The sequence below is a fragment of the Impatiens glandulifera genome, chromosome 3 (genome assembly GCF_907164915.1).
Source record: "Impatiens glandulifera chromosome 3, dImpGla2.1, whole genome shotgun sequence".
Classification (NCBI taxonomy): domain Eukaryota; kingdom Viridiplantae; phylum Streptophyta; class Magnoliopsida; order Ericales; family Balsaminaceae; genus Impatiens; species Impatiens glandulifera.
In genome coordinates, this window is record NC_061864.1 from 4608859 (window position 1) to 4629321 (window position 20463).

General features: G+C 33.2%; 5 protein-coding genes across 8 annotated transcripts; 2 read left to right on the forward strand and 3 right to left on the reverse strand.

The window, feature by feature from the left end:
• Positions 1 to 492: 492 nt before the first annotated feature.
• On the forward strand, positions 493 to 1767 carry LOC124929462 (E3 ubiquitin-protein ligase CIP8-like). The gene has a single exon (XM_047469826.1). The coding sequence runs from the start codon at positions 541 to 543 to the stop codon at positions 1588 to 1590; it is 1050 nt and encodes a 349-aa protein (XP_047325782.1). The 5' UTR covers positions 493 to 540; the 3' UTR covers positions 1591 to 1767.
• A 2194-nt stretch (positions 1768 to 3961) lies between these two features.
• Positions 3962 to 7047, forward strand: LOC124930943 (pentatricopeptide repeat-containing protein PNM1, mitochondrial). Of its 2 annotated transcripts, XM_047471320.1 has the most exons (3): positions 3962 to 4079; positions 5089 to 6767; positions 6842 to 7047. In XM_047471320.1, the coding sequence occupies exon 2, from the start codon at positions 5151 to 5153 to the stop codon at positions 6759 to 6761; it is 1611 nt and encodes a 536-aa protein (XP_047327276.1). In that variant the 5' UTR covers positions 3962 to 4079; positions 5089 to 5150; the 3' UTR covers positions 6762 to 6767; positions 6842 to 7047. The 2 variants fall into 2 exon arrangements, with proteins under 2 accessions (XP_047327276.1, XP_047327275.1); XM_047471319.1 differs by having other exon boundaries at positions 5089 to 7047.
• A 1005-nt stretch (positions 7048 to 8052) lies between these two features.
• On the reverse strand, positions 8053 to 9834 carry LOC124930729 (receptor-like cytoplasmic kinase 176). Of its 2 annotated transcripts, none has more exons than XM_047471076.1 (6): positions 9674 to 9834; positions 9294 to 9591; positions 9066 to 9204; positions 8827 to 8963; positions 8636 to 8759; positions 8053 to 8525 (listed from the first exon to the last, which is right to left on the reverse strand). In XM_047471076.1, the coding sequence occupies exons 1-6, from the start codon at positions 9736 to 9738 to the stop codon at positions 8197 to 8199; spliced, it is 1092 nt and encodes a 363-aa protein (XP_047327032.1). In that variant the 5' UTR covers positions 9739 to 9834; the 3' UTR covers positions 8053 to 8196. The 2 variants fall into 2 exon arrangements, with proteins under 2 accessions (XP_047327032.1, XP_047327031.1); XM_047471075.1 differs by having other exon boundaries at positions 9294 to 9589; positions 9669 to 9834.
• A 3506-nt stretch (positions 9835 to 13340) lies between these two features.
• On the reverse strand, positions 13341 to 15208 carry LOC124933084 (probable serine/threonine-protein kinase PBL21). 2 transcript variants are annotated; one of them, XM_047473812.1, is made up of 5 exons: positions 15092 to 15208; positions 14874 to 14998; positions 14603 to 14769; positions 13941 to 14522; positions 13341 to 13835 (listed from the first exon to the last, which is right to left on the reverse strand). In XM_047473812.1, the coding sequence occupies exons 2-5, from the start codon at positions 14950 to 14952 to the stop codon at positions 13599 to 13601; spliced, it is 1065 nt and encodes a 354-aa protein (XP_047329768.1). In that variant the 5' UTR covers positions 14953 to 14998; positions 15092 to 15208; the 3' UTR covers positions 13341 to 13598. The 2 variants fall into 2 exon arrangements, with proteins under 2 accessions (XP_047329768.1, XP_047329767.1); XM_047473811.1 differs by having other exon boundaries at positions 14603 to 14787; positions 15092 to 15207.
• Positions 15209 to 15524: 316 nt separating this feature from the next.
• On the reverse strand, positions 15525 to 19528 carry LOC124933083 (bromodomain-containing protein DDB_G0270170-like). The gene is made up of 9 exons (XM_047473809.1): positions 18952 to 19528; positions 18245 to 18281; positions 18069 to 18147; positions 17880 to 17925; positions 17693 to 17791; positions 17315 to 17383; positions 16859 to 17216; positions 16624 to 16781; positions 15525 to 16549 (listed from the first exon to the last, which is right to left on the reverse strand). The coding sequence occupies exons 1-9, from the start codon at positions 19447 to 19449 to the stop codon at positions 15857 to 15859; spliced, it is 2037 nt and encodes a 678-aa protein (XP_047329765.1). The 5' UTR covers positions 19450 to 19528; the 3' UTR covers positions 15525 to 15856.
• Between the last annotated feature and the right edge of the window lie 935 nt (positions 19529 to 20463).

Here is a 20463-nt window from a genome sequence, read left to right on the forward strand (position 1 = left end):
ATATGTAATTTAAATAATACTATTATTTTATTTTGTTAGTTTCTATTTATATGAGGAACCTATTGTTTATCCACTCATAAAATAAGTGATTTTTTTCTTAAAATATCATAATGTCTATTTTATTAGTATATTAATGTTGTTTTTAACTCATATAAGGACAAAATTTGATTCGATAAATCTTGTCAAAGACTATATATTATATTAGAGATCTGTAGCAGGATATTTAATGTATTTTACGTATTAGGCTTTTAAATATATTAAATTTTAATTAACGAATAAATATAAAAAATAAATAAAATGAAAATTTTTGGAGTTAATTTGATAGTATGTGAATTATGTTTTTTATATAATTTAATTAATTTTTAATATAAAATTGTCTTTCATAGATTTATTTAAAGTAAATAATTATTTTTTTAATTAAATAATAAATTATGTTATCATTTTTTTTTTGTGTATAAATTAACTTTCAGTTGTTGTGAGTTCAGTTTTGGATTCAATTTTTCTCTCTATCAAAGATTAGACCTCGCTATCTCTCTTTCCATGGCCGACGATGCTCCACAGCAGCAGCAACAGCAGTTTCCAACATCGTCGGCCGAATCGGTTTCTCTACCGGATTCCTTACAGTACTGGTGCCACCACTGCGACAAGCGCGTCTCCGTCGAAACCCTAACTGACATTTCCGATGTCATCTGTCACGAATGTAAGAGCGGATTCGTTGAATCCATCGCCTCCGCACCTTTCTCTATTTCCGATCCGATTGACCAGCCTTCCTTGAGCAATCAGTTTCTTCAGGTGCTCCGATTGATGGCTCAAGCGGCTCGGGAGGACGACGAGCCTCCTCCTCCTCCTCCTCCTCCGTCCAATCCTGCAGATCCGTCGGATGACGATTATCTTCGAATCGAGCTGAATGGATGGAACAACGACGATGAAGAGGAGGTTGAGCTCCAATACGAAGATGGTCTGGAGGAAGACGGATCTGAGGACGAGAACGAAGAAATTGAAAATCTGTTATTTCGAGAAATAGACGAGAGCCGCAGGAGACGGAGAGAGGTGCTTCGCCTCCGCCTCCGCGATTTCGCCGCTGCTCGCGTTTCCAACCGGCGAAACAGGATGCTTGATTGGGCCGAGATTCTGATGGGACTTGAAGATCAAACCATCCAGCTCCGATTGCAGGTTCCCGAGATGAATGACTACGTAGGTAACCCGGAGGACTACGTGGATGCGGCTGGGTACGAGGCTCTATTGCAGAATTTGGCCGATGCAGACGGGGGAGGAAGAAAAGGGGCTCCTCCTGCTTCAAAATCCGCCATTGTTGCTCTTGAAAGGATAGTGATTACATCACAGGCAGAGTCTGTGGTATGCGCTATATGCAAGGATTCGGTAACTGTGGGAGAGATTGCTAAGAAATTGCCTTGTGCACATGTGTACCATGAAGATTGCATTATTCCATGGCTAGGTTCGAGAAACTCTTGCCCTGTATGTAGGTATGAGTTGGACACAGATGATCCGGAGTATGAAGAATCAAGGAAGAAGAAGAAACAACCTATTATTACAAATGAAGTAGGTGGTCCATCGAACTCCTCAGGTTAGCTCCTAAAACACACACTGTAATTGCATATTTAAATCTTTGCCTTGGATTCTCAAGTTTCTTCCTTAACTCTGTAAATAATCATTTCCTTGAAAGGAACCATTGTGGATTTTAAATTGAAACGATGACATTGTAGTAATTTAAGGACTTGGTGAATCAATCAGTGATTATAATTTGAACTTGTGGTGTTGCTCTTGTAATGTATGGTTCAAGTGAATTGCATATTTTTATTTATATTACTGCTTGCTATTTGCTAGTCCTAGAATCATTATGATTATTAAAGATTGAATCTTTTATAGCTTTTCAGATGTGCCAACATAATGAAGCAATAAACTAATTGTAAAGAAAGATCTGGGTTTGGGGAATTTCTTGTCTTCCTCAAACCAATTGAATAGCAATCTGCTCAATTTTGTGATGTTGTATCTATTTGATTAGGCTTGGCTAGATAGACAAGATTGAGGCCAATCCTATCATTTGTACCCATTCCATCCATTTGAGCTTACTTTCCTCATAGAAAACTTCAATGGAGCATGATTAGTGATTACCTCTTTGGTAACAAGTACCCACATACAGTGTAACAATAAATATTGACAATTCTCACTTAACCTCTTTAAAGAGTAAATAATCCTCTCAAAAAGCAAGGCAATCATCTTCTTCATTTGGCCTTTTTGACGTTTCTTCTAGTGTGTGTAGTGTGCCATGCCGCCCTTATCCAGTGGTTTGATATTTTTTTTAGATGTGACTCCCCTATTTGGCCGTAGCATATCTAAAGTCCCAAAGATTTTTGTATGAAGACGAGATAAGAATGTCTTGCACTTGTCTAGCCTAGGAAGTAGGTTGATAAATTACATGCTATATCATTGTTCCCACTTACAAGTTCTTTACCTAGAAAACCATAGGCGAATCATCACAGTTCTTAGCTAGCCAGTAGGTTGCCTTGCCTTGCCTGTTACAACCAGTAGTGCGGAAGTCCAATACTTGTTCTCTCTTGTGAGTCATGTATGCCAAGTTAGTCCATGTCTAGCGCGGAAGTCCAATACTCGTTCTCTCTCGTGAATCAAGTATGCCAAGTTAGTCAGTCTTTCTAGGGGGTTTATCGGCAATGCAAGACTATTCAATGACTCATTTTCTTCTATTGTATTGGTAATCTTGCTTCGAGTTCATGATTGCTCTTTTTCTCATTAAGCTATTTTATTTGTAAGTAACACATTATTTCAAATCTATGCATGTGTCAAAAGTATTTAATCCAAGTTTAGTCCAACATTATTTTTGTTGAGAGTGTTTGAAAATAAAAATGAGTAATTTCAATTTGCTTTATAAACATGTATCATCACTTTTATTAATAAAATTGTTTTATCATAATTTTTTTAATAAAGAACAACTATTTAGAAAAAACACATAATTGACCGATATTTACAATAAATCTTAAAAAATTATATATATATAAACACTAAGATAATTGACTGCGTTTAGATACAGATATATATGTTTTAAAATTAAAATTTTAATTAATTATTGTTTGAATCCAAACTTGTTATCTTACCCCCCAAAAAAAAAAAAAAAATGAAACTAAAATTATTTTTCTCAATCATTACTACTAATAAAATAAGACTAGAACCAAAAAGAAGACAAAAATAAATTCAGCATCTTACAAACTAAAAAATAATAATAGTGCACAATTTGTCAATGGTAAAAATTTAAAGTAAAATTCTTATTTAAAATCAAGTTTAATTACCTAAATATATAAAAAAAAATTAATTTTTAAATTAATATAGAATCGTTCATATAAAAGAGTAACAATAATTATTCAATACAAAAATTAATAATCAATCAAAATATTTAATAAGTAATCTATCCTACAATTAAAAACCAACCTCTATAAAACTTTATTTAAAAAATATTAGTTTTTAAAACTGAAATAATAAATAACTAAATAATTTTTTAGAACGCAATAAAGAAATATATACTGTATTGAGAACGCAATAAAGAAATATATACTGTATTATTTTTTTTTATAAATTATATACAGCAAAAATAGACGTTAATACTGACTTTACAGAATTTGTGAATTTTTAAGTAATATTTTATTCCAAACGAGTTCTTACTTCTACTCGTTTTGGTTGACTAACCAACACAAAGAGTGTATGTTGACTAGGAGATTTTCAAACAAAAAACTAGTTAGATTTTATTTTTGCGGGATTTCGCACCCGAATAATAAATAAATAAATTATTTTTTCAATTTAAGGAGAAGAGGGATTGGGACCAGTAGATTCGGCCCAACTCTTCTAAAATAAGTTAGGCCTACCATGAAGGCAGACCCACGGCCCAGTATCTCTAAGCCCATCTCTTTTTTTTTTCTCCTTTCCCCATATTCACGGCTCTTCAGACCTAATCATCTTCTTCTTCTTTCCATTCCCAACCGTTGTTCTTCATTTCTTCATACAATAGCTCTAATCGGAACTCGGAAGCACTGATCAGTCTCCGTTCAGAGGTACAGCCGTCTTTAGCCTCCAGGCAACATTTCTTACTCTGACCTATCATTTTGATCTATTTGCGATTGAGTTTCAAGGCGCCATTTTACATAAAACATTCGTTTTCCTGATTTTGAGTTTTGAATTTGTTTTCCAAAACTTTTAGTCTGTTATGTTATAATGTTAGTAAACTTAGTATGCTAGTTAACATAGTTTATGTTAGACTGTTAGTTTAGAAATGTTTAGATTAGATAACGCTATCAGTTAGTTTATAAATTAAAAATGCTTAGCTTACTGTTTATATTAGACTATAAGTTTAGAATTTAGGTTAAATGTAAATAATGAACATGCTAATTGCATAGATAATTCAGCTTGTTTTCAAGCTTATGCTTGCAGCAATTACATTTGTCCAATATGTTGGCGTTTTATTTTAATGCTTTATTTGCTTTTGAGGTGCTTCCCCTGAGGAATACAGGGTTCTGTGCATTATATACTGTGTTTTGGTAGCAAATGTGTACATAGAGAAGATTTTCTTGACTCAACATTAGACAATATATCCTGCATAAATATGATCTTATGTTTTGGTTTGTTGGATTTAGTTAGAATTGAAATGAAGATACTAGATAGAAACTGGCATATAAGTGAGTTTTTGTTGATTAGCAAAGGATAGAGTTACAAGCATGGAACAAGTTTGTAATGCGGAATGAATCTGATATAATGATTTTATTCCCTGAGAAAAAAAAGAGGTTGTGGTGAGTTACATACTTGTGAATTGAAAAATGTACAACATCAGGGCCGGAAATGGTTTGATTTCTAAGCTATTCAATGCAAAAGATCCTAGTCACTTTCTTCGAGTCTTAGAGATGAAGAAACAAGTGATGAAAATTATGATAATATTAGAGTTGATGAAGAACAAAAGTATGGAAAATGTGAAATGAAAGTAGGTCAATGTTTATGATTAATAACATTGGTGGCCTTCTGTCTTCCATTTTTTTTAATTATGTCTTATTTGTATGAAATTTTCTTCAGGAGTTTATTATTTTGGGCAGCCCAAACCTCAAAGGGCCGGGACTGCCCTTAGGTCAACAGAAATGCCACCGCCAGTGAAGTCTCAGCAGCTACGAGCCCTCTTTCTTCGCCGTGTCTCCTCTTCATATCGATCTTCGGATCACCCCTATAGGCTCCTACCTTTACTTCAACATTCTCCTTCTAGTCGCTTTCTCCTGTCACCAGCCCAACAACCCCATGTTCACTTCTTCTGCACCGGTTACTCTCTAGCTTCATCCTCTCGGTTTCCAAGCTTCAGGCTATTCTCTTCTGATGCCATTTCTGACCCAATTGACAGCGAAGAGGAGATCGCGAAGTCTATCTCCTCCGAGCTTATCAAGGATCCAGAATCCGATTCCCTCTCATTAAACCAACGCCTCGATCTCAATTTCTCGCATATTACTCTGACTCCTTCTCTTATTCTGAGAACCCTCAACGTTTCCCCGGAAGCGGGTCGCTCAGTCCTCGAATTCCACAAATGGGTCTTTTCAAGACCGAATTTTAAGCCCACCGACGAGATGTTATCGTACTTTGTCAATTACCTTGGCCGCCGTAAAGATTTCAAGGCAGTGTATGATTTTCTTGTTGAGGGTCGCGGAGTTGTGGGCGATAAATCCCTAGAAGCTTCTCTAGATCGTCTTGTCAGGGCAGGAAGACCGACTCAGGCTGTATCTTTCTTCGAGAAGATGGAAAAAGAATATGGCTTCCCTAGAAATCGCGAGTCTCTGAACTTGATCGTTTCTAAACTATGTGAATTTGGTTTTGCTAGCTACGCCGAGAAATTGGTGAAGAGTTTGGCGAACGAGATTTTCCCAGATGAATATATATGTGATACTTTAATCAAAGGATGGTCTGTGGACGGGAAACTGGAAGAAGCCAAGAGATTGACTGAAGAGATGACCCGTGGAGGATTTGAAATTGGTCCCGGGGCTTATAATGCAATTCTGGATTGTGTTTGCAAGTTGTGTAGGAAGAAGGACCCATTACGTCTCCATTCAGAAGCAGAGAAGATCTTGATCGAAATGGATGTTGCTGGTATTCCTAGAAATACAGAAACATTCAATGTGTTGATCACTAATTTATGTAAAATCAGAAAAACTGGGGACAGTTTGGATTTGTTTCATAGAATGGGCGAATGGGGATGTCATCCGAACGAGACTACCTTTCTTGTTCTTATCAGGAGTTTGTATCAGGCAGCGAGGATCGGTGAAGGAGATGAAATGATTGATCGAATGAAATCTGCAGGATTCGGTAACGCTCTTGACAAGAAGGCTTATTATGGATTTGTGAAGATTCTGTGTGGTATTGAGAGGATTGAACATGCATTGACGATATTTGGTAAAATGAAGGATGACGGTTGTGTTCCTGGGATCAAGACTTATGAATTGTTAATTAAAAAGTTTGCTACTCATGATATGGTTGAAAAGGCAAATGCTCTATTTAAGGAAGCAGCAAATTTAGGGCTTCCTGTTGAGTCAAATGCGTATAAGCTGGATCCTCGGTTTGTGAAGGAGAAGAAGCCTAGAGCATTGAAAAAGGAGAAGAAACGTGAGACATTGCCAGAAAAGATGGCTCGGAAGAGGAGTCGTCTTAAGAAAATCAGGTTGAGTTACGTGAAGAAGCCGAAGAAGGGCGCTAAGCAAAGGGCATATTAAGGTAAGGTATTTTTACTTTGTTAACTGTCATTGAGTTCTCTCTAATTTGGTCTTTCCTGGATTCATATTTCCCATTTTAGATGGAATCTTGAGAGCAAAGCTGCTTCTTGCTTATGTTGTTGATTGATTGATTCTACAAATGGATTAGATTTCAAATGATTTGGATTTGCATCAGCATTTTGTAGGCACTTTTCAATAATAAACTGCATTAGAATTTAGAACCACTCAACTTCTTAAGATATGAAACTTTCATCGAGAGCTTGTTTATTTAATATGGAATATTTCTTAATAACCTGAAATTAATAGTTCATGATTTGTATGATGTAATTCATTTATTTTTATTTTTGTGTTTATCAATTTTTATATTTGAAACATAAAAGAATTTCTAATAGTAGAGAGTCGGTGACCATAAATAAATATAATAGTAATAATTGATTAATCATGAACTTTGACTATTAATAATAATACATATTACATTGACCATTTGACCTATCCTTTATTTTACACCACATTTACATTTTTCTTAATGAAATTTCTTATATGGTCATTAAACTTTTTTATTTTTTGAAAAATAGGGTTTATTTCTTACTCATTATTTTGTTAGTATTAGATTGAAATAAGAAAATGAAAAAATACGAAACAGTTTTTTTTTTAAAGAATGTTAAAGTACATATTTTAAAGTAATGATCTTTTTTTTTTTGTATCAATGTAGTATTATTATATTTTAACCATATTGTTACATAAATTGATATTAAAGCCTTGATATATACTGTGTTCAACCAAATGCATTATCATAAATTAGTAAAATGTTTTATAAATTTAAAAAGAAAATATTATCATAAGTTTTGTGGTTTGAATTCAAATTCATATAAAATATCAATATTTCCAAGTTTAAGTAGAAAAAATAAAATATTGCATAAATTTTGTCAATGGCCGGCACTATTAACAGGAATGAGACAGAGACATGATAATTCCGCGTTTGGAAGTAAACTCGATCTGTATTATTGTATATGGGGACATTTTCTTTTGACTATTTCTTCTTGGATGTTGTAGCAATTGAATACATTGAGATTGATATTATTTAATTTGGACAAGAGAAAACTAAAAAAAAAAGTCCTTCAAGCTTCATTTGAATCTCAAATAAACCTTTATATATTTCTTAATGATACAATATCCTCTGAACAAGTTTTGAAAAATAAATACATTCACAATCAATTAATTGGTCTTACCTTTTCAAAAAACATGTAACCAAAAGAAAAACAAAACCAAGTAGCTATGTTCCAACAGAAAGTACCTAATCAATAACGCAATAATACTATAGAACAATTGAGCATTAATGAATTTATTGATATGTTTTTGTTTATAGAAATGGAATGGATTAATTAATTTACAAAAATTATAAATGGGGATGATCCTTTTGGTGGAGGAGGAGTCTCTAGGATGAGGATGGGGGCATTTTGATTGCGATGATGTTATGAAGAATTTGTAAGACTTGATCCATGGTTGGCCTATTCCTAGGATCATTTTCTAAGCAACTAGTTATTAGCTCAGCTGTTTTAATAACCGCTTTTACCGGAAATTGTTTCTCCAAACGCGGGTCGATTATTCTCTTCAACTTCTTTTTATCTTGTAATATCGGTTTCGCCCACTCTACCAAATTACTCTGTTGCGCCGGCCTCTTCACGTCCACCACTCGCTGTCCCGTCAACAATTCTAACACCACCACTCCGAAACAGTAAACATCGCTCTTTATGTACAAGTGACCTTCCCCATATAAATATATCAAACACAACACTTAGTGTTATTATTAGACACCAAAACTTACTATTGTTTCAAGTCAATAGTGTCATGTATTATGTATATAATGTACTTACCCGTGGCCACATACTCGGGTGCAGCATAACCGTATGTTCCAACAATGCGAGTCGAAACATGTGAATTCCCGTTTATGGGGCCATCCTTAGCCAGCCCGAAATCAGAAAGCTTTGCACCAAAATCCTGTTAATAATTCAATTTTAATCAGAGCAAGTATTCTCAAAGTTTCTAACAGAATAAATAATTTTACCGAGTCAAGCAATATATTAGAAGCCTTAAAGTCGCGGTAAATGACTTTCTTCTCGGTGTTGTGCAAGAAAACAAGCCCATTAGCGGCTCCTATCGCGATTTTAAGCCTCGTCTCCCATGTTAGAAAATGCGCTTCTTCTGTTATAGAAACAATATACGGAATAAAATTGGAATTGAAATTATAATTGAATATTGGAATTGAAATTGAATATTGGTTTATGAATATATGTATGTACATACTAGATGAGAAGAGATTAGCCTCCAAGCTTCCTTTGTGCATGTATTCATACACAAGAAGAAGTTGATTGTCTTCCCAACAATAACCCACCAGCTTCACTAAATTTGGATGCTTAAATTTACCTAAGAATTCTACCTCTGCCTGTAATTTTTTTTTTATATTTAATTATTATTATTATTATTATAAATAAAAATGAATTTGATTATATAAAAAATATAATATTAATATACCTTCCACTCCCGGAGACCCTGTTGGCTGTCGGGATTTGACTTCTTAACGGCGACAGGAATTCCGACATTAACCTTGGACGGCGCCAGCGTCTTCTCGTCGATCCAACCTTTGAAAACAGTTCCGAATCCTCCTTCTCCCAGAACCGAATCCGGTCGGAAGTTCCTGGTCGCGATTCTCAGCTCCGACAGAGTAAATACCTTCAAATTCGCCGCCACCTCTTCTTCTTCTCCTCCGGCCACCATCGCCGCCGTCGCTACTCTAATTTGAGGATCTCGATTTATGTTATTCCTATCAGCTGTAAATTTTATAAATTAACAAATTACAGAATAAAATGATTCAGACATATTAGAATTTAGGGTTTGAGAGCAAATTACCTTCATGACTTGGCGGCTCCACCACGCCGGAGCTGTGGTTTTCAACCGGAGCTGAAAAACAGCAACCCATCGCTCGCCGGAGAAGATGGTTGCTTCTTGCGAGATGTACGTTCAGTTCAGACTTCAGAGAGAGCTAAAAAACGAAATCAAGATTATACTTATATAACCAAGGATGTGCCTTTCTATATATATATATCAAAAAGATTGAATTTTTATCAAAATGATTGAATTAGTATTAAATTAAAAATTAAATGGGTAATTAGGAAGATAATTATCACGTGACTGATCTGGTGGGAGATAGATTACAGTGATCTAAAGTCTTAACAAAAAAGAAGATGGATTTTTTAGTAATCAAACAAAGCCTAATAAAAGACAGATACTTGCTGACACGAATTATAATTATTAATATGGGTCCCATGAGGGACATACATGACTAACTTTATTTTTTAATTTAATAAAGTTTATTTAGATGACTTACAATATACTTTTTTATATTTTAATTAATCAGTTATGTTTTTCAAGTCATACTTTTCATACTTGATTAATTTAGTTTTTTAATCAAATATTATACGTTATATTCTATTTTTTTATATAAAAATAATTTATTTTTATAAAATGATTAAAATATAAGGAGTGACACAGAGAGAATTTGGTGAGGGAATGACTTGGCATAATTTTATTCCTGATTTTATTTGCTGAAAAAATCAAATAATTTCTCTCTTTTCTCTATTTCCTCCCACTTTTACATTTTCCAACTAGGTGATACCAAGTTATCCCCTCACCAAATTCTCTCACCTAATCATTTCTCTTAAAATATTTATAAGTATTTAATTTTTTAAATATTATAAATAAATAAAATAAAAGTATTTAAAAAAATATTTTAAGTGATAAAGTCTTCTATAAGAGTTCCGTTCACATTAAAAATAAAAATAATAATACATTTTTTTTTATAATTTAAAATTATTTTTATTTATTTAATATAATAATTTAAATATTAAATACAAATCATTTTTTAATTATTTTTCTAAACAAATTTAGTTTTTCATCAAATAATATAAACTTTTTATAAATAACCTTACATCAAACAAACTTTTATTAATAAGGATATAATAGTTTTATTGGATTAAATTTGGATCACATCAAACAAGCCCCACAATATGAGAGAGAGAGAGTATTTTCTTGTTTGGACTTTTGGAAGTGTAGAAAAGCCCCTCAAATTTAATATGAATTTCAAATAGCCCCTTTTAGTTCATAAATATAATGCTATATACCTACCTAAATCAATGTAGTCACCTTCTAATGTGATATATTATTTCCACTTCACTTATTCTATTCATTTTTTTAATAAATAATTTTGATTGTTCAAAACCAGGCTTTTGAACTAAAAAGACATTTTTCAATGCAAAATTGTAAATTTAAGTTTATTAGTGTTATTTTCCATCGTCCTCATTTATTGCCTCTAAACTCTATTTTAGTTTTTGGAAGCAAATATATATATATTTTTTTTATTGAAAATCTGTATAACTTAATAATGTCACCATAATTTTTAAATTTTAATTATAAATAAATTAATATTTTTTAAAGATAATTTTTTTATATATATATTTTAATCACTCACTTTAGTTTAATATTTTTATTGAGAGCCAAATCTAAATTTAAGGTGGAGTTATATCTTATTATTGAAGTAACAAAATTTGATATATTAACTTGAGGATTTATATGTCTCAATTCACTTAATAAAATATGTTAAGAATATTTTTTTGTTTTTGTTTAAAGGCACAATATTAGTTTTTTTTATGTTTTGGAAAAACTGTTTAACAACAATATTAGTTTTCTATTACTCTGTTTAATTGTTATTTCCATAATTTAGGCTATATATGTTGAATTAGTCCTTAATTAGGTTATTTGGTTATAATTGGCTCTTTTCATTATAAACTAAGAAAGAAAGAAAGTAAGTTGTGACTAGACCTAGCTAGCTTTTCTTTAATATTGATTCTTACTTAGTAGTGAAATATAAGGTACCCTACTTAGAGCTTATTTGATTTATTTTGTTCATTTATGTTTTCAATTGTTTAATTTTGTATTTAAATTTTATAAAAATAAATAATTTAGTTGATAAATTGAGTGATTAAAAATAAATAAAATATATAAAAAAAACAAAACTTAAATAAAAAGAAATAGGAAATCTCACAGCTACTTAAAGATAATCTTGACTTTTGAAAACGTAAGAATCAGTTTGTTAATAAATAAATAAATGTATGTGGGAGCTACTACACAATTACATGTATTGACCAATTCAAAGTCTTCTTCTCATACAGATGCGAATCAATTATTATTACTTTACTAATATCTATAATTTTACACTTTATTCAAATTATAATAACCACCTGTTGACTTGACTTCCATCCAATTCAAAAAAATATTACATGTCTGTTTAAAATATAATGAATTGGGTTTGAAAAAAAATGTAATTAAATTTGGTATTATATGTATAATTAAGGTATTATTTTGAATATTATTTCATTAAATTAATATTAGAATAAAATCTATAAATTGACTCAAACCAAATATGAGTGTTTCTAAACAAGTTCATATACTAAATTTTGATCCGCATATTAAAACCAATTTTCAAACTCTATCATTTGCACCAATATATATTTTGAACATTTTAATTATTTTTTTAAGTTAATGATCTCTAAACTTAACTAGGTTTTTATGAAAATCGAATCAATATTGCAAATTTTTGAGGAGTTCCAAGTACTCTAAGTTTAAAAAAAAAACAAATTGGAATACTTTAAAGGACTCCAAATTAGATCGGTTTGGAACAGACAGATATCCAATTTTACAAACGTTTAACTTTTATCCATTAAACACATTTTATACCCATTTCATTTTTCTTACTCAGTTCAATATTTTTTTAAACATCTAATACAATTTTAACCCATTTAATAATATTTTGAGTACATTCACAAAATTTTCACTCAATTAACATTTTGAAATATTTAATTTGATGTATTTTCATTAGATAAATTAAATTTAGATAAAGTATCATAAATCATTTAAAAATCATAAAATATTCCATCCAAAAGATATTGTATCATAAATCATTTAAAAACACATAAAATATTCAATTCAAATAGTTGAACTATTGTTTTTAATAAAACTGACTTTATTAAAGAGAGGATGAATAGAGTTGAATAAAATAAATGATGAGAACAAAATATAATTGATTGTTTGAAATTTAATACTAACCACAACTTCTTCTTCTTTCATTTTCTTTTGTTTCTTTTATTTTGTTTATTTGTTAAAAATGATATGGGAATTAGTAGCCAAGTAAATATTAAGTCAAATCACTAATCTATCCTACCTAAATTGGAGGAAAAAAATGTATTTTTTTAAAATTTATAAAAATAGAATATTATCACTGGCATCTTATAACATAACTAGAATGGTATGAACTAAAAGAAAAATTAACTTAGGGTACTATTTCGGTTATGGGTACCCGACCCTATTTTGACCCCCAAAATTTGGTTCTTAATTTACCCAACCCGTCCCCAACCCGTCCAGTCGGAGCGACCGAGTACCCATAAGAGATTGAGCCATGTATGCATCCCCATTTCGCCATATATCATGGAGAAATATGTGTTACAAATATGTCACTAATTTGTAATCATAAGAGCCATAATTTGACAATGAGACTAAACATCTTAAAAAATAGAAAATACTTAGTTGTTGATAAACTCATTTCTCATTGTGTTCAAAACATGAAAGTGAGGAAAAGAAAGATGAAAAATCTTCAGATACAGATGAAGGTTAAAGACAATAATATCTCTGGGCAGACATAGAATAGAATAGAGTAACTCATTTCCATGAAACATTAACCTAATACACACCCTCCTCCTCCTTAGTCCTAATTACCAACAGCATCAACTATTTCAAATTTGAAGATGATGATTCCATTTCCATACCTGGTTTGTTTGTTTGAGTAGCCACATACTCGATCGCTACGACAATATCACTAATTAGAGGACGGAATTTTGGTTCCTCCTGAAGACACATGGCTGCTATAGCAATCATATGGTGCAAACTACGAACAGGGAATTCACCTTGCAACAGAGGATCGGCAATTTCAACAAACTTCTTTCTATCCTTCAAGAAAGGACGAGACTGCAATAATATTAATCAAGCAAGCAAATCCCAAGATTTAGTTTCTGATGTAAAGAAAGAATCAAGACTTTTTAGTTGGTTAGTTTTTAAAATTGAAAATCTCACCCAAGCCACAAGGTTTTGCTCTCCATGGCTTCTTCTAGTATTGTTGTCAATAGCCTTCCTTCCAGTGATGAGCTCCAAGAGAACAACACCAAAGCTATATATATCAGATTTAAGAGTCAATTTCCCACTCATCGCGTATTCTGGAGCGCAGTATCCATAAGTTCCCATCACTCTGGTTGAAACATGAGTTTTATCTCCAACAGGACCCAATTTAGCAAGTCCGAAATCAGACAGTTTAGCATTGAAATCCTCATCCAACAATATGTTTGCAGATTTAAGGTCACGATAAATAATAGGCGGCCTATTTGTCTTGCAGTGGAGATACTCCAATCCTCGAGCTGCACCAACAGCAATCTTTATTCTTGTGCTCCAATTCAGTGGCTCTCTTTCGTTTTCAAGATGGTCTTCCAAGCTACCCATTGCCATGTACTCATAAACCAGTAGTTTTTGATCTCCATCAGTGCAATATCCAAATAAGGTGACTAAGTTTGGATGATGAAGAAGACTTAACATGAGAATTTCTACAATGAATTCTTGGTTCCCTTGTAACCCTTCCGGATTGAGTTGCTTCACCGCAATCATCTGAGATAATAAAATCAAAACACTAAGACTAGTTTCAGGGCTTGAATTTTATTTAATCCTGTTAGAAAACAAATACTTACCTGCCCCGTTGTTTGAAGCTGACCTTTGTAAACCTTTCCAAAACCACCCTCACCTATTAGATTAGATTGCCTAAAGTTCTTTGTAGAATTAGCAAGCTCGCGAAATGTGAAACTTCGCGCCACATTGCCCCTTCCTGTTCCTCCAGTACTTCCGCAACATTTTATTCCTGTCTTGCCCGGCGAATCTAATTCATTAAATAACTTATGAACAATTCCACATGATTCAATAGCTAACTGTAACTATAAACAGCATAAACAAAAAACTGATAACCTGAAGAATGATGGGTACAATCTTCGTCGACATTGCTCACATCTTTCCCCCGAACAGTGACGCAAGAACAACAGACCATTGTTAATAGTGGCGGCGAAGAAGATGAAGAATGGGCTCATTTAAAGCTGAGATCCAATTTGAACGAACGCACAGCATAAAAACCTAAGCTCAGTATAAAGTGTTTTGGTTTTGAAATCATAAGATATTATTAATCTAACCGGTAGAATGTCAATAATGGTCTGGCCCGGGCTGGCCGACTTCATTAGGTTCGAAACATAGCAGCTCCATGTCTGATCTTACGATGGCTGGCGCAATGGAAAAATTATGGAGCTTTTTGCATTTAAGTAAGGGTTTGCACGCCCTACTTGTTTCATTCATTCATTATGGCTTCCTCCATTTAAAAGTTTTGGGAGGGAGGGAGATGATGAATTGGATATTACGTTACTATCCTCATCAGGTTACTTATTTACTATTATTATATATATATTCCTCTTTCTTACCCACAATATATAATATATATAAATCTATCAACTTTTATATTTCATTTTTGTCATATTATATATTGCCGGATATAAATAAAGCTTGGACACATAAATATAAATAAATAAATAAAATAGAGAACAATCAACAAAAAAGAAAGGAAGATAAATAAATAACAATTTTGGTTCATAAAATAAAATTAGAGAACAATTTGGTGGTGAAGAAGGAGGAGGAGATTAGGTTAGCTTAGTCTCTGCACAAGTTCTCCTAACTCAAACAAAATGTTATGTTTTTTTTTTTTTTTTAATCTATACAACCAACCAACCAATCAAACCTCCCTTCTTGACAGAAACTACTAATTCTGAAGATCAAAATACTAACAATTAATTACTCTGTCTGTCCTGTCTGTCATTTCAGCAAGACCTACAAACTAATAATAATAAGATTTCAATAATTCTCTCCTCTTTCTCTTGAAAAAAGAAAGGAGAGAAATGAGCAATAATTCACAATTGCAATGCTAAATCTGGTTGCTTTGGAGAACCAATACTATGTAAACCCAAACCAGGAGGCAAATCAGATCCCTGAAATATCATCGCATTTAGATCAGGAGGAACTGGAAGAGAGTATTGTGGTGGCAACAACATTCCCATTCCTGCTGCTGAAGAAGAAGAAGAAGAAGGAACAACTCCCAAATCAGGATTCTGCTGCTGCTGCTGCTGTTGTTTGTACTTCTGATGATAACCTCCATTAAACATATTGTTTCCTCCTGCCATTCCAGGGATCATCATACTATTACTGCTATTATTATTATTATTATTGATGCTTCTTGATACCAACCCATCCTCTTCCTCCGGTCTCATTACAATCCCACCTGACTGAGAAGAATTGTCACACCCCAACATCGAAGCATTATTATTGTAACCATTCCTGGGTTGTTGAGTCGGAATAACTATTGGCCCACCACCACTACTAGCAGCAGGAGCTGCTTCGCACGATCTAGAGGATGCAAGAGCCGAATTCATGCCAATGTTGTTTGAAGATACCTCGTTCTCTCCAACCCATCCCCGACCAAACTTTACACCGGGAGGCAATGCACGTTCTATTTTCTTTGAAGCTATTTTCCAACCTACTGGCCCTAGATCTGAAGCAAACCGAGCTAGACTTCTTGAATATCCATGCTCCACATTTAAACCCATCTGAAATTAATTTCCCCCACTTAGTGATCAAAATATAGCTAAAGAGGCAAAAGAAAAGTATTCAGTATGTATACCCCAACTAATCTGTTCATGTCTCCAAAGACGGGAGATGATAATAAATAAGGCTCGTGTCCATAAGTTGAGGCTGGAGATAAATTGTATGTTCCACGCCTGTTCTCATCTATCAAAACAGTTTTTTTTGTATGTTTTGCCTCGGCCTTCAGAACAGAAGCTGCAGAAAGATAGCACTTCTATTAGTTACAGTCAGAGATAGAAGAACCTGGGAATAAGAATAAGAATGAATCAAACCTGGGAATTCACTATTCCAATCTGATGTCATGTCATTAAATAAATCATTACTTGCAGATAAATTGGTGGTTCTCAAATAAACATCATTAGCTTGAAACTTATATGACATAGGCCCCTTTCTTAGATTGTAGTTGTTGTTAGAGTTTGTGGTGTACTCGCCCGCAGTAGCAGGAGTTGCAACATCAGAGGAAGACTCAGGAGCAACTCGTGTTGGCGGTGGAGGACTGGTAAATTCCTTCTTCACGTTCTTGGAGGGAGGTCTACCTCTTCTTACAACTTTCGGCTGTGGCTCACCATCTTCATTAACTTCTCTCAGATTTTCAAAGTCCCGTTTCGCCAGCTCTTGTATTGTCCGAGCCTAAGGAAATCCGCCACATAGTCAGCAGTCAACTAAAAGAAAAAGTAACAATTTTGATTGGCAAAAGAAATCAGTTTAAAAATGAAAAATCCAAGTACCTGTCGAAAGTAGATGGTATCTGGAGCATTATATTGCATTGCATTTGAACATATCAAGAGAACATCTTTCTGCAAAAACCCATATTTTCACAAAATTTAATAACATCACAGTGAACTAATCGCCCCATAGTTCCCATCTCCCAAGCTCAAAATATCTACTTAAATCCATTTGATCGCAATCATCCAAAGTGACAATCCCATACATGCATATTATTTACTTCATTGAGGGGTCTAAGAAAAGAAGTACTAATGCCAAAAGGTACTATCGAATCATTTCCTCAAATCAACAACTATTAACAAAAAAAGGGAGACATATTGCGAGAACAAGAAGAAAATACCTCAAAAAATAAGTGTAGGCCATTATTAAAACATACATACCTCAAATTCCTCTAACTTTGTGTATTTCCCCTCGTTTAGTTTCCTCCTAACAGTCCCAAAATCCATTGGGTGGTCTACAATTTCACAGTAGTCAGGCAGCTGCACACAAAGGGTTTAAGAACCAAGTGAGATTGCATGTCAACTAAACATGTTAAATATAAAGTCAGATAGGGAATAAAAAGAGCACCTCCTCGGTATCAACAGGCTCAGAGAAGACCCCATGTGTGTCCTTCCTGCAGTGGGGTTTGTTTGATGAGGCGGAAAAATACATTCCGAACATATAATCCATAAGCACGGGAGAGGGAGAGAGAAAAATAAGAAGGAAAAGGATAAACTAGGGAAGTAGAGAAGAGAAGAAAAGAAACTCAGCACATACTTTTGAAGTCTGTCAAGAATGAAAACCAACAACTTTTTGTCTGGCAAAGGTGTTGTGGGTCCAGACTCAAACGGAGACCCTGTCCACAAATAAATGATCAGGATTACATAATATTATTACAGGGAATTTAGTACAAACGGCCTCAGTTGAAGAATGCGAAAGGATTTGATTGGTACCATGTACAGTGTCAGTCGCTTTCTGGACCTTTTTGTCCTGCAAAAATCCATCCAAAAAAATGAGCTGCTTGGGTAGTGAATAGATAAGGAATTTGGAAATGGAAACCCCACTTCAACTCCGAAACAGATCAAGAAGAGATTCATTCATTCAGTGGAAACAGTAATGCAGTAAAAAATGTCACAACTCAAAAGAATCGGATAATTAAACAGTGGCCCTCCCTGTAATGAAAGGAAGTACACAGCATCATCCTGGAAAATTAAAGAAAAGACAAAACGAAGCCTTTTTCAAGACCATGATGGTATGATGTGTATGCGTTGTATATGTATTTCTTGGAAACGCATGAAAAGGTAGGTCGATAAAATACAGACAATCAATCTAGAATAAAATACTCCATTACTTACTAAAATAAAACTCCTATATTTAGAAACTCAAACTTTGTGGATTTAAAACTATCTAAAACACAATCAGCACCCACACACCCAAAAAAAATCCTATTTATCGGGAGTCTGTAATTTATGTATACAGACTTGACCAAGTCAACCCACATGCCCTTCCAATCTTTGGAAGACCAATAAAGAAGGTTTAAATTTGGCGCTAAATCCCAAGCATTCAAATGTCAGAGGAATATATTCAACCCATTTTTTAAAGAAAACTCTTTCTGGGTATTGCTAGAAAGTTGGAGGAAATTAATCATTCAGAACTGGACCTGATTAGCGGCATGTAAATTTCCAGATCTGACACCAGCCGCGCCGATCTTCTGTTTCTTGGCAGAAACCTCGTGGTTATCGACATCGATACTCGATTGATGGACGATAGGAGTCGAATTGGAGAAGGGGGAATTAGCTGAGGATCTGGATAGATTAAAATGTTGTTGATCAGAAGAAGAAGGGGGGAGGCGGCCAACAAGCTTCACCTTCTTTTCCTTTCTCTCGTCGTCGTCGTCATCGTATTCTTCGTCTTCTTCTTCTTCTCCGCCGCCGTCGTCGTCCACCCAATCGGAAGCAGGAGAGGTTTCGTCCGGATTGGAGTGCCGGCGAGTAGATCGACGGTTATCAACGGAAAGATTAGGTTTTGAAGAAATTAGGGTTTGGGTTTGGAGATGCTGTTTATCCTGTCCTCCGAGTGCGCGTTTCTGGAGATCTAGGAGAGAGGGACGGCCTTTCTTCTTCCTCTTCTTCATCACTCCTTCTTCAACCTTGCCCATTCTCGGCCTCTTCTCTTTCTCTCTCCTCCTTTGCTCTCCCTTTCTCTCTCTACAGCTTCCCTTCACTTAGGCTTTGTGTTTTTCATTTTCATTTTCATTTTAATTTTAATTTTCTTTACACTATTTTCATTTATTTATTTTAATTTATTTTTTATTAATTTATTGTGAAATTGAGACGCGCGTTCCGTACGTGAGAGTCACACGAGAAGTAAATGAATAAAAAGGTCCTCCTCCTTTGCATGTCATTTAGCACGTGACGGAAGTTTCACATTTTCTGCATTTTATTTTATATTATATTTAAACAAATATTAATAAGAAGCTTCATCTTTCAATTATACAATTAACTTTCTTAATAAAATATAGTTTTTTTTGCTATCTTTATTATTTTAAGTTGATTTAGAGAGTTAAAAGGGTTGTTTGAATTTAATGGGTTTGGGTTAATTAATTAATTAAATAATCAATAAAGTAAAAAATAATTATTTTTTTTCATTATAATTAATAAAATAATGAATAAAAAAATGTAATTTATTTAAGAATTATTTAAATAATCTTAGAATCTGTTTGATCTTGAATTATTTAAATAATAAAAATATTATTTATTTATTTATTTTAATTATTAAACCACTTAATTCATTAGTAAAAATAAATTATTTTAATAAAATTTAAATACAAATATTTTAATAATTTGATTATATTTTCATCAAAAGTATCTATTTTTTTAAAATAATCCAACATTAAACAAGCTCTTAAATAACTCATATTTCACAGTACATTTTCTTATTAATCGTATTATTAAATAAAATATTTATTTATTTTTAAATAATGCATATATTATAAAAAAAAAAAAACTTTTAATTAAGAACAAACTAAGAATGATATTGTAAAATTTTAAATTTATAAAAAATAAAAAATTCCAAGGTCCTTACCAAAATAGTCATAAAATTTTCAAGAGATTGTTTGAGCATTCAAAATTTGAATCTCAACAAACGTTCAAATAATAGGTTATAGAAAAAA